The sequence below is a fragment of the Meriones unguiculatus genome, chromosome 7 (assembly GCF_030254825.1).
Source record: "Meriones unguiculatus strain TT.TT164.6M chromosome 7, Bangor_MerUng_6.1, whole genome shotgun sequence".
Classification (NCBI taxonomy): domain Eukaryota; kingdom Metazoa; phylum Chordata; class Mammalia; order Rodentia; family Muridae; genus Meriones; species Meriones unguiculatus.
In genome coordinates, this window is record NC_083355.1 from 805103 (window position 1) to 818791 (window position 13689).

Sequence of the window (13689 nt, forward strand, 5' to 3'; positions counted from 1 at the left end):
ACAGAGTATTCCGGAGCAGTGTAACTTGCATAGCTGATCCCAAGGGCCCAGATAAAAAGAAAAGAATCATGGCAGGTGCCAGAATCCTAATTATCATGTGTCTATGCCCATATTTCTGTACTGTACATTGTATATGTTGTGTATAGTATATTCACAGTACTTGAAATTCATATGTATTGCATATATATTGACTATATTGATCATATTTTGAATATATAACAAATATTCACATTACTATGGAGCAGTCTAAATCCCAGGGACACTGTGGTCATCGTGAGACACTACCTTGGGACCCGGTGTGGCCACGTGAGTTTCAGTTCCAGTGTGTTGAGAGCAAAGGACACAACTGCTCCATCTAAAGTTCCAACTCTCTTCGTGGAAGGTGAGACAAAGAATGTGAACCTAAAATATACACAGACTTTGGAGTCAAAAGACCTGAATAAAATCACAGCCATACTATTTCCTCATTATTACTTCAGATGAGTTTAATCTCTGAGACTCATGGCTCATCTGAAAATAAAAGACACCAGCTGTCTTGATTTGAGAAAAGGTTGTATGCAAAGCGTTGTACTGCATTACAGAAATACTGCTTATTTCAAAGTTATTTCTCTTTCTTAGCAGAGCAAAGCTTGTGCCTGGAGTGATGGCTGAGGAAAACCATACAACATCTGAGTTTCTCCTGCTGGGGTTCTCTGACCTCAGAGCCCTTCAGGGGCCGCTGTTCTGGTTGGTGCTTCTGGTCTACCTGATAACTCTGCTGGGCAATTCACTAATCATCTTTCTTACACGAACCAGCCCTGTGCTACACTCCCCCATGTACTTCTTCTTACGCCATCTCTCTGTGGTGGAGTTTCTCTACACCACAGACATCGTGCCCAGAATTCTGGCTGATTTGGCCTCTTCTCACCCACAGGCCATCTCCTTCAGGAGCTGTGCAGCGCAGATGTACGTCTTCATTGTCCTGGGCATCTCAGAGTGCTGTCTGCTCACGGCCATGGCCTACGACCGTTATGCAGCCATCTGTCAGCCCCTGCACTACTCCGCTCTAATGAACCAGCGAGCCTGCGTGGCCATGGTGGGAACCTCATGGATCATGGGCATCATCACAGCTACTACTCATTCCTCCCTCATCTTCACGTTGCCTTTCCCCCGCCGCCCCATAATCCCACACTTCCTCTGTGATATCCTGCCAGTACTGAGGCTAGCTAGTGCTGGAAAGCACAGGAGCGAAATTTCGGTAATGACAGCCACAGTGGTGTTCATCATGATCCCCTTCTCTCTGATAGTCACCTCTTATGCCCGCATCCTGGGAGCCATCCTGGCAATGGCTTCCGCCCAGAGCCGCCGCAAGGTCTTCTCCACCTGCTCCTCCCACCTGCTTGTGGTCTCCCTCTTCTTTGGAACGGCCAGTATCACATATATCAGGCCCCGAGCAGGCTCTTCTGTCACCGCAGACCGCATCCTTAGTCTCTTCTACACAGTTGTCACACCCATGCTCAACCCTATCATCTACACTCTGCGTAACAAGGAGGTAACAAGGGCCCTAAAACACATGATGCGGAAGCGGGTTCCCTAAGCAGAACCGAGGATTTTCTGCTCATTCACTGCTCCTGCTCCCGGCACTCAGGTGTTCGTTCAACTTAAGCTTCATCCTAACCGAGTCCACAAATAAACCCCAAAGAAGTAAGTCCTCCCGGTTGAAGGCGCTTGAATTGAGACGTGGATAATCTTTCTATACCTGACCTCTTATTCGATAACCCAGGTTCACTATTAGAGCAGAGGTTACTAGGAAGCCGCAGAATGGAAGGCTTGCTTGCCCTGAGAACGGAGCATCCTCTAGACCGTCCTGGATCCTGGGCAAGGGGACTGTCGTGGCGAAACCTTTTGCAATAAGCTGTAATTTCTATTTTTTTTTTTTTATTTTTTCACTTACTACCTATGGGAAATGCAATATTTGAATGGCACTTAAGGGAAAACTGAAATGGCTTTTAAAATCCAGTGCATTCTTTTACTTTATAATAATAAGGAAAATAAAATACACAACAATAGAGAAATCTTTTAATGACTCTATATAAAACTTCCCAAAAAGCTTTTTTCTATGAACATAAATTTTGTATGATAATTTGTATTTGAAATTGTTTAAATATCACTTCTTTGGTATATATCTAAATTATTAGGTCAGCATACCCCAAAGAGATACCTGTATACATATTTATTATGACACTATTCATAATAGATAAGAATTAATTGAGGTATCCATCAACAAACAAATGAAGAAAGAAAATGTGGTACATACACATTACAGAGTTTTACTCAGACATAAAAGAATAAAATTATTTGTAGTAAAATGGATATTACTGGGGATAATTATGGTAAGGAAAATAAGCAAAATTTATATATATATATATATATATATATATATATATATACTTTCACATACAGAATATGTGCTTTAGAAGTAAAACAGTAAAGTAGGACCACTTAGAAGGAGAAAAGGTACCATTGGTAGGGGAGACAGAGGAGTAAATACGATAAAAGTGCATTACATACTTGCAAGAAAGTGTTACAATGAAACCCATTGTTTTATATAAAAATATAATAACTAAAAAGAAATAAAACATGTTAAGAGAAAAAAGTTAGTACATTTATATTAGAAGGAAGGCTTGCAAGGTTTAGGATGTTTCTGCTTACCTCAGAAGTTGCAAAGGATATTTATGAACATCATGAGTTATTACTATCAATTGCTCTTGCATTCTGCATGCTTCTCTTGATTTACTTTTAATAGACCACAATATTGGTTTCCTTCTTTCCAAAATGACAGTCTTCTCATATCTAATAAGTAATACAGTTCCCTGCAGACTCTTACTCATTTGAAATAGTTATTGCTTTTAATTTTAATTTTAATGTAACTATATTGAGACATAGTTGATATACAAGAAACTACATTTAAGGTGCATGATTTGTTAAGTTTTGATATATGCATACATCCATGAAACCATCATCACAGTAAGTTTATTAAAAAGATCTATCCTCTCCAAAACCAACTGCCTGTCTCCCATTTTTCTTTGTTTATGATTTAGAAAGCATGTTTAACATAAAATATATCCTTAAAAATGTTAAGTTAACCATATAATATTGTCAGCTGTGAACATAATTATGCTGAAGTTCTTTAAGACTTATTCAACTTGATAACTAAAATGACACAATCTTTGGGCAGAAACTTCCAATTTCTCTAATTTATCAAATCTGTCAACTACCATTCTCCCCTCTGTTCTTAGCTGGATTGCAGTGACTGACTCCTGCATTACTTGTCATTCTGCAAAAGGATTATTTGGCTTAGAGGTGTCTTCCAAGCTCATTTATGTGTTGCATATGTCAAGGTTTCCTCATAACTTAAGGCTGAATAATATTCCACTTCATCTATTTCATACATTTTCTTTTTATTTTCTTCATTACTTTATTATATTATTTTATTTTTTATTCACTTCAAATCCTTGTAGTAGCCCCTCCTACCCTCCCTATCCTACCTTCCTTTCCTCTCTCCCAAGCTCATCAAGTTGCATCAGGACCAAGCATGCCTTCTGCCCCTGTGGCCCAGCAAGACAGTCCCACCAGGCTGAAGTGATTGAAAACAAAAAACAATCTAGCGAATGAGCTCCTGTCCCTATCTGATGCAGTCCCCATTTCCTTTACTAGAGGATCCATATGAGGCCTATCTCATCTGCCCATCTGTTACGTCTAGGGGAGGGAGGCTAGGTCCAGTTCCTGCATGGTCCTTGGTTGACGTTCCTGTCTCGGCAAGCCCTGGGTAGTTGGCTCTGTTGGTCTTGTGGAGCTCCTGTCACCTCCAGGTCCCTTTCTCTTTCCTCCCATTCTTCCACAAGACTCCCTACACATCGCCCAATGTTTAGCTATGAGTCTAGTCTCAGCATCTGTTTCGAGGGGCTGCGGAGAAGAACCTCTCAGAGATCTCTGTCTGCAAGTTTAGCAAAGTATTGTTCATAGTGTCAGGGGTTGGCGCTCTCTGATAGGGTGATCTCAAGTTGGGCCAGGCATTGGTTGGGCACTCTCCCAATCTCTGCTCTTTTTACCTGCACGTCTTACAGACACGGTAGATTTTAGGTTGAGGATAGTGTGGGTGGGTTGGTGTTCCCCTCCCTCTGCTAGGAGCCTAGTCTAGTTAGAGGGCGTCCTCTTCAGTCTCTATGGCCTCCGCTCCTGGGAGTCTCCACTTAAGTCCCCCGTATATCCTCCCAGGATCTTACCCTGACTTAGGTTTCCAGCTTGTCACAGAGATACCCCACCCTCAGTTTCTCTTTTTTCTACAGGCCTTCTGTCCTCCTGCCAACGTGCTGCCCAGGTCTGATCTCCACCCTCTTTCTGTGCCCCTCTCCTACCTTGTTTCCTCTCTTCGAGCACTACTTCTGTCTATTCCATCTCCCCTTCCAAATGAGATTTATGCACCCTCCCTTGGATCCTCTTACGTAACTTCCTGTTACTTATCTTCTGTTAGTCTGTGCCTTGTAGAATGTTTATCTTATACTATATAGCTAAATTCCACTTATAAGTGAATAAATACAATGTGTGTCTAGGTAGGTCTGGGACCTTACTCAGGATGATCTTTTCTAGTTCCATCCATATGCAAATTTCATTATTTACTTGTTTTTAATAGCTGAGTAGTATTCCATTGTGTAAATGTGCCACAATTTTCTTATCCATTCTTTGGCTGAGGGACATCTAGGTTGTTTCCAGATTCTGGTTACTATAAATAAAGCTGCTATGAACATAGTTGAGCAAATGTCCTGGTTGTATGATGGAACGTCTTTTGGGTATATACCCAGGAAAGGTTTATCTGGGTCTTGAGGTAAAGCTCAATTTTCTGAGCTTTTTGGTTTTTCCCAATTTTCTGAGACAACACCAGATTGAGTTCCAAAGTGGTTGTACAAGTTTACACTCCCACCAGCAATGGAGGGGTGTTCCCCTTTCTCTATACCCTCACCAGCATGTGCTGTCACCTGAGGGTTTTTTATGTTTATTTATTTATTTATTCTATTTACATCCTGAGTGAAGCCCACTCCCTTCTTTCCTCTTGGTCCCACCCTCTCCTCTCTTCCCCTTCCTATCTCCCTTTCACTCAGAAAAAGAGACCAGCCATATCAATTCTCCTCAGCACATCAAGTCACATCAGTACTCAGCTTCTCTTCCACTGAGGCCAGCCATGGGGAAGTGATCCAAAGACAGGCAATAGAGTTCATATTAGGAACAGCCCATCCCCAGCTCCACTCTCCATGGGACCCACATGAAGACAAAGCTGCCACTGGCCACATATGTGCAGGGGCCCTAGGTCCAGACCATGCATGCCCCTTGGTGCCTCATTCTCTGTAAGCCCCCATGGTTCTGGGTTGGTTATATTTACAGGGGTACTTCTGGTGTTCCTGTCCCCTCCAGGTCCTTCCATCTTTCCCCCAATACTTCCAGAAGAACCTCAGAGCTCTGTCACATGCTTGGCTGTAAGTCTCAGTATCTGCCTCCGTCTGCTGCTGGGTGGAGTCTGCCTGAGATCAGTCATGTTAGGCTACTGTCTACAAGCATAGCAGAGCATCATTAATAGTGTCATGGGCTGATTCTATACTGTGGGGTGGGTCTCAGGTTGGGCCAGGCATTGGTTAGACAGTCCCTCGATCTCTGTTCCCTCTTTATTCCTGCACTTTTTGTAGACACAGTGAATTTTGAGTCAAAGGTTTGTGGGTGGGTTGCTGTTCTCCTCCCTTCACTAGGAGTCCTGCCTAGCTGGTCTTCATGTTCCCCCATGATAGGAGTATAAGCTAGAGTTACACCCATATCCTCTCAAGAGCCTATCCTGTCCAAGTCTCCAGCTCCTCAAAGAGCTGCCCCTCACAGTTTTCTTCTCTCTCCCAGCCCTCTCATCTCCCACCCCCATTCTCCCCACATCTGATCCCCACCCTTGTTTCCCTCCCATTCCATCTCCTACCCAGTTCCATCTTTTCATCTACTTCCAATGTGTATTTTGTTTCCCCTTCTGAGTGACATTCAGACAGCCTCCATTGAGGCCTCCTTGCTACTTACCTTCTATGTGTCTGTGGATAGAAGTATGGTTACCCTCTGCTACATAATCCTGTCCAATATCCATTTATAAGTGAGTACATACCATGTGTGTCTTTCCGATTCTGGGTTACCTCACTCAGGATGATCTTTTCTAGTTCTATCCATTTGCCTGCAAGTTGCATGATTTTTTTGTTTGTCTTTTATAACTGAGTAGTATTTCATTGTGTAAATGTACCACAATTCCTGTATCTATTCTTCAGTTGAGGGACATCTAGGTTGTTTCCAGTTCCTAGTTATTATGAGTAAAGCTGCTATGAACATGGTTTAGCAAATGTCCTTGTGGTATAGTGGAGCATTCGGGGGAGGGGGTATATGCCCAGGAGTAGTATACAGGGTCTTGAGGTAAAACTACTCCCAATTTTCTGAAAAAGTACCAGATTGATTTCCAGAGAGCTTGTACTAGTTTGCACTCCCATTAGCAATGGAGGAATATATATATATATTATAAATATATATATATATTTCTCATTTACAAAATTTTATATGCTTTCAGAATCATACTTCATTAGGAAGAAAATGCTAAACGTTTAAAGTAAAAATTCATGGAAGTGTGACTTAAAAAGAACTACACTTGGTAATACCTTGAAGACATCATTGACATGATATTTTGAATAGCCACTTTGGAACTCTGTGGGTTTTTATATTTCGGTTCCAAATGTTACAGTAATAGAACAAGACAGGATAGGTAGGAAGAGTGTGTCTTTTGTGGTGTGAGGAAAGAATAATTACTAAGGGGGAACGAAAAAGGAAAAAAATCTGGCCCCTCCTATGCAACATGTGCCAGGGATCCAAAATCAAGAGACACTGGCTTATTCCCCTCAGCTGGTCCATGCCTTTGCTAGGCACTGTGTTTGAAATTTTGCTGACAGAAATAACTTGAAGGAAAAAAAGCAAAATATTATTTGGATCATTATTTTTGCGAAAATCAACCATAATACTATTACTGTATCTTCCATTCCCTCGGGAGACTACCCTAACTCCCAGGTGCATTGCTAAGCTTTTGTTTGGTTTTATCAATACTATAAATTGCATTTTACTTCCATTAGTGACTTTGAATAAGAGTCAACAAAAACACTTATGTTTTTAACTTGGTTAATCGCCCTGTTACAGGTTGGCCATATAAAATATCCTTGACCATGTCTATGGTAAAACTCTTACGAGATCTGTTCTACATCTGTCAGAGTTTTAACATTTTGAAAATTAAAGAGAATCTCTGTGCTTAACCTAATATTAAGCAGTCTTTTTTATTTATTTATTTCACTCAGATTAGGCAAAATCATTCTATTTAAAATTCAATGTGATGACCATTAGGCATACATATATAAAATCTAAGGTAAGTTTGTATATGTATTTAGACTACTGTCTTACCATGACTAAATCATATCCATGTAACTATTAATGATTTTTTTCTTTGTTGTGATTTTATTTTTTTTCTTAGGGCTGAGTATTTAACCTTGTGTATAATGTGTGAGAAACAAGAGATATACCACAGCCCTAAAACTCCACTGTTCTTTTTACCTTTTACTTGTAGACAGATTGTTTTCCAGGTTGGTCTTAAACTCAGTCTGTAACCCAAGCTGGCCTCAAACTGCGATCCTCCTAAGTAGTCTCCCAAGTAACTAAGCCTACACTCTTATGCTGCCAGACCCAGTTTACCTGTGAATTTCACTTCTCAGTGGAGATAAAAATAAAAACTAATGCCTGGAAGACAAATTAAAATGTAAGTATTTTCTCATATTTCACAATATTTTTGTAAAATTTGCTAAAATGTATTTTCTATTTATCAAGGCAATTTTTGTGAAGTTTGGTAAAATAACTATCACTTTCAATATAGATAACTATCACTTTAAATATCACTTTACACACATTTGTATATTTAGCTTGGAGACCACATAAATATATAAGAATGAATCTCATGTCTTCAGTGTCATTTTTTGAAAGAGTATTAAGCACAGATACAAATTAACAAGTTTGCAAAGCCTACTTTATAAATTTCCAAACTATATAGGCAATAAAATCATCAAATTTAATGAACATGAAATATCTATAGTTCCCATGTGACTAATTGTACTTATACTAATGGTGAAAATTACAAGTATCTTCTCACTATTATGAGACCACTAGGTAACCATAATAACATAAATAAGCTACCACTAATAAGTATCTACAACTTTTTTTGTATGTGTGAGCCTCTATGTACGCTGATTCAGAGGGCACTGTTCTTTGGTGTCCTCCTTGCCCTCTTAATCCTACAATCTCTCCACCCCATCATCCACAGGATTCCTTTAGCTCCCAGAGGAAAAACCCAATGGAGACCTCCAATATACCTACAGTTAGTTTTATTGATTTCTTTCACATGGTCTGAAATAGATTTAAGTAAAACATCCTGTGGAGTTGTAAGTAGTTTTTGCTGATACAATGCAATTCCCATCAAAACACCAACACAATTCTTTACAGACCTTGAATGAACAATTCTCAACTTCATATGGAAAAAAAAAAAAAAACAAAACAAAACAACAACAAAAACAGAAAAAACAGAATAGCTAAAACAACCCTGTACAATAAAAGACCTTCTGGAGGCATCCCCATCCCAGATCTCAAGCTGTATAATAAAGCAACAGTAATAAAAATGAAACAGTTCTGCCACAGAAACAGATTGGTAGAACAATGGAATAGAATCAAAGACCCAGAAATACTGCTAGTTAGAGTCTTTCAGATGCGCTCAGTAGACTCCTGTCATACGTTCAATGCACATCCCATCTGTCTTTCTAAACGAGGATTGATCATCTTGCCCCATGTCCGCTCAATTGATTATCTTTTTTAGGTGTATAGATTTCATTATGTTTATCATATCTTATAGGTCTATATAAGTGAGTATATCCCATGTTTGTCTTTCTCCTTCTGGGATATTTCACTCAGAATGATCTTTTTTAGATCCCACCATTTGCCTGCAAATTTCATGATTTCCTCCTTTTTGATTGCTGAGTAGTATTCCATTGTGTAAAAATACCACAATTTCTGTACCCATTCCTCCGTTGATGGACATCTGGGTTGTTTCCAGGTTCTGGCTATTACAAATAAAGCTGCTATAAACATGGTTGAGCAAGTATCCCTTTTGTGTACTTGAACGAACTTTGGGTATATACCTAGCAGTGGTATAGCTGGGTCTTGAGGAAGCACTATTCCTAATTGTCTTAGAAAGCGCCAGATAGCTTTCCAGAGTGGTTGTACCAGTTTACATTCCCACCAGCAGTGGAGGAGGGTTCCCCTTTCTCCACAACCTCTCCAGCATGTGTTGTCACTTGAGTTTTTCATCTTGGCCATTCTGATGGGTGTAAGGTGAAATCTCAGGGTCGTTTTGATTTGCATTTCCCTGATGGCTAATGAGGATGAGCATTTCTTTAAGTGTTTTTCTGCCATTCGATATTCCTCTACAGAGAATTCTCTGTTTAGCTCTGAAACAGAGAACATTTACATGAACTGAGCCTTTAACTAATCTTCAGGAATATCTCCACTTATGAGTTTATGAAAGTTGTTGTTCTGTAACTTAGCTATTTAGTCTTTTGAAGAGACAGTTCTAAATCTAAAAAATGGTGTTAATGTGTTTACCTGATATTTTACTAACTTCTTGAGAGATTTAAGAAGAATAGTGCTTGTAAATAAATAATATTATGTCCAGTAAATAAAAAGCACAAAACAGAAAAAAAAAAGACCCAGAAATAAACCATACACCTATGGAAACCTGATTTTTCCATAGATGTTTACAAAGATGTTTCTGTAATTTTTAAATTTATTTTTTTTCATTTTTATTCACATGTGTTAATTACATGTTAATTGGATTCCTTTTGTATCCCCGTTACACATGTAATGTATACAGTTTGAGTCAGTATGCCTTTGTCCACCCTCCCATCCATCCTTCCCAACCTGAAGAAATCACTGCTGTACATCCAGACGCACTGCTTTCAGCCTCCACATTTCAAAAATGAATGGGGTTCCTGACTTTCTACATCTGGCTTACTTCTCTCGAGATGATGTTCTCTATTTCCATCGATTTTTTTTCTTTCCAATTGTTTTATTCTTTTTTATTTTTAATTATACTTTATTTACTTTGTATCCCCCCTCTAGTTCCCTCCTTCCTCCCCTCCCAATCCCTTCCTTTCTCCCCAAGTCCACTGGTAGGGGAGGGTTTCTTTTTCTTCCTTCTGATCCTAATCTGTTAGGTCTCATCAGGAGTGGCTGCATTATCTTCCTCTGTGGCCTGGTAAGGCTGCTCCCCCCTCAAGGGGAGGTGATCAAAGAGCAGGCCAAACAGTTCATGTCAGAAGCAGTCCCTGTTCCCATTACTATGTAACCCACTTGGACACTGAACTGCCCTGGGCTACATCTGTGCAGGGGTTCTAGGTTATGTCCATGCATGGTACTTGGTTGGAGTATGAGTCTCAGGAAAGACCCCTGAGTTCAAATTTTTTGGTTCTGTTTCTCTCTTTGTGGACCTCCTGTCCTCTCCAGCTCTTACTATTATTTCCCACTTCTTTCATAAGATTTCCATCAATTTTGCTGCAAATTACAAGGTTTCTTTCTTCTCTTTGGCTAAATAATATTTTCTCTATTCACCCATTTATGGGCATCATAACTGAGCATGGACATACATCTATTTCTTTAGTTTGCTGACTTCATTTTTCTTGCTTATGGAGCCAGATGTGGGATACCTGGATCATGTGATAGATTTATTTCAGGTTTTGTTTCTTTGTTGAGGAATCCTCATAGTCTTCAGTGGCTATAATAGTGTACGTTACCACCAACAATGTGTATGAGACTGCGTTGTCTACATCCTTATCAGTATTTATTTATTATGATTACTATTGATATCTAATAGCAGCCATTTCTACCTATGGTGAAATGATACCATATTCTGGTTTTGATTTACACTTCTGTCATGGGGCTCTATGGCAATTTCCCTGTTTAGTTCTTGATCTTGTCAGTATATGTGTTTTCTTTTTCTCAGTGTTTCATCTTGTATTGTCTTGTTATTATTGTTTTTGTTTTTACTCTGGGTGCCTGATTAAGAGTTGATGCAGAAAGGGGGGGAGGGTGGAACCGGGAGGGGAGGAGGGAGGGAGCTATGGGGGGATACAAAAGGAATAAAGTGTAATTAATAAAAGTTAAATAAAAATTTTAAAAAAAATTAAATTTTATTTTACCAATATTCTCTCTTGTCTTTTTTATTTCTTATTTTATTGATTTCAGGAATTTATCATTGCTTCTTTTGGTATGCCTGTATTTTTTTTTCACCAATTTGTATTTTATTTTATTTAAAACATTTACATTCACTCATTTTCTTTTTTATTTCCTTTCTTCTGCTTAGATACTTTGACTTTTTACATGCAGATTGCCTAAAGCATCCAAAGCAGTTACGAGAAACCACACAGTAATAACAACATTCATCTTGTTGGGACTTACAGAAGACCCAGGGATCCAAGTTCTGGTTTTTGTCATCTTATTTCTAACCTATATTCTGAGCATAACTGGGAACCTGACTATTATCATTCTTACTCTGACACACTCCCATCTTAATTCACCTATGTATTTTTTTCTCTGAAACATCTCCTTCTTAGAAATCTCATTCACAACAATCTGTATTCCTAGATTCCTGTACAGTATATCAACTGGTGATAATACCATAACGTATAATGCCTGTGCCAGTAAAATATTTTTTATTGGACTGTTTGGGGCCACAGAGGTTTTTTCTTTTCTTTTTCTTTTTTTTTTTTTTCTGGCAGCCATGTCCTATGACCACTATGTGGCCATCTGCAAACCCCTGCACTACATGACCGTCATGAACAACAAAGTCTACAGCTTCCTTGTCCTCTGCTGCTGGCTGTGTGGGCTGCTGATCATCATCACTCCCCTCAGCATGGGCCTCCAGCTGGAATTCTGTGACTCCAACACCCTTGATCACTTTGGCTGTGATGCATCTCCTCTTTTCAAGATCTCATGCTCAGATACGTGGTTTTTGGAGCAGACTGTCATTGCTTGTGCAGTCCTTACTTTCATCATTACACTAATAGGCGTGATTCTCTCTTACATATATATTATCCGGACAATTCTCAGATTCCCTTCCTCTCAGCAGAGGAAGAAAGCTTTTTCCACCTGTTCCTCCCACATGATCATGGTTTCCATCACATATGGCAGCTGCATCTTTACCTATGTGAAGCCTTCTGCTAAAGAACAGGTAGACATCAATAAGGGTGTCTGTGCTCACTACATCTGTTGCCCCTTTGCTAAATCCATTTATTTATACTTTAAGAAATAAGCAAGTGAAGCAAGCTTTAAATGACACAGTCAAAAAGATCGCATATCTCTTACACAAATAAGAACATGCTGGATTTAATCAATTACCTTGTTTTCATTTTTCTGGAAGTCTTAACTATTTCAGTCATTAACTTTTTTATGGTCCCTTAAATCTTAATTTGGGAACCCACTTAGAAAAAAAATTTCTCTGTTTAATCTTAATCAAAATTGTCTTTAATTATTAAAGAAAATATGAAAATTGATTTCTAGGAGAAGATTTTCCTTTGTTTCTCATTTCCCTTTTTCAACATTATTCAAAAATTGTATAACTTCTATTGTATAACTTGATAAATGGTACTTATAAATCCTGGGAAATTTTTGGAACAATGATCTTGAAAAATTCTTTTTACTTAAATATAAAAATGTTCTATATTTTAGGTAATTTATTTTTAATATTTGGATAAAGTCTTTGAAATTTTAATTTATATATGCAATGTATTTTGATCATATATATCCCCACTACTTTCTGACCCTTCTAGCTCATCCAACACATCCCTTTCCAGATTTTTATGTTCTTTTAGTTATTATTTTTATTTTATCTTTATTACCCTGAGTCCAATTATTACTGACTATGCATGCAGGGATGTGGGGCTAGCCACTGGAAAAGAAACATGAAAATATTCTAAAACATATGAAATATACAAACAAATATTGCATCTTATTTGTGGTATTAATTTTTTTTCAATGCAGTTTATTCAGGAACCTTGAACAATCCTCGGACCCCGGGGAAAGCCAGCCCACAGCTTAAATAGCCTCTGGGTAGCCAACCCAGGCGTGCCACGTGGGCAATGCAGATAGGTCCACATACATGGAAGCAAGCCAGATCCTCAGCCTTAGCCAAATGTAGAGTTGTTTGTGACAGAGAGCACTCACCATCGGGAAGGTGGAAGGCGGAAACCAGCTCCATCTTTAAGGCACGGCATTTCGCAGCTCTCTACAGTTCCTCCTTTTTGTTTTAGACGCATCAGGCAAGAGTAGAGGTCTGATCTCTGTGGTATTAATTTTTAATTTAAAATAAAAATCTCAAGACAGTGATATAAGTCATATATTTTAACCAAGGAGAATGAATACTAAAAGTATAAAAACAAATATGATATACAAAGAATTTGAGCCAGAATGTGTTTGACAACAGTATGCATATACACATGTGTACATATACATTATCAAAAGATGAAACAAGAGAAAAGTGGGGAGAAGGATGGAAGGACCTGG

At 38.8% G+C, this 13689-nt stretch overlaps 1 protein-coding gene and 1 pseudogene across 1 annotated transcript; both read left to right on the forward strand.

Moving 5' to 3' along the window:
- Positions 1 to 643: 643 nt before the first annotated feature.
- Positions 644 to 1576, forward strand: LOC110542429 (olfactory receptor 10P1). Its single transcript, XM_021629021.1, has one exon. It carries the CDS (start codon positions 644 to 646, stop codon positions 1574 to 1576), a length of 933 nt encoding a protein of 310 aa, XP_021484696.1.
- A 2327-nt stretch (positions 1577 to 3903) lies between these two features.
- Positions 3904 to 12588, forward strand: LOC110542430 (olfactory receptor 6C2-like; annotated as a pseudogene).
- Positions 12589 to 13689: the final 1101 nt, after the last annotated feature.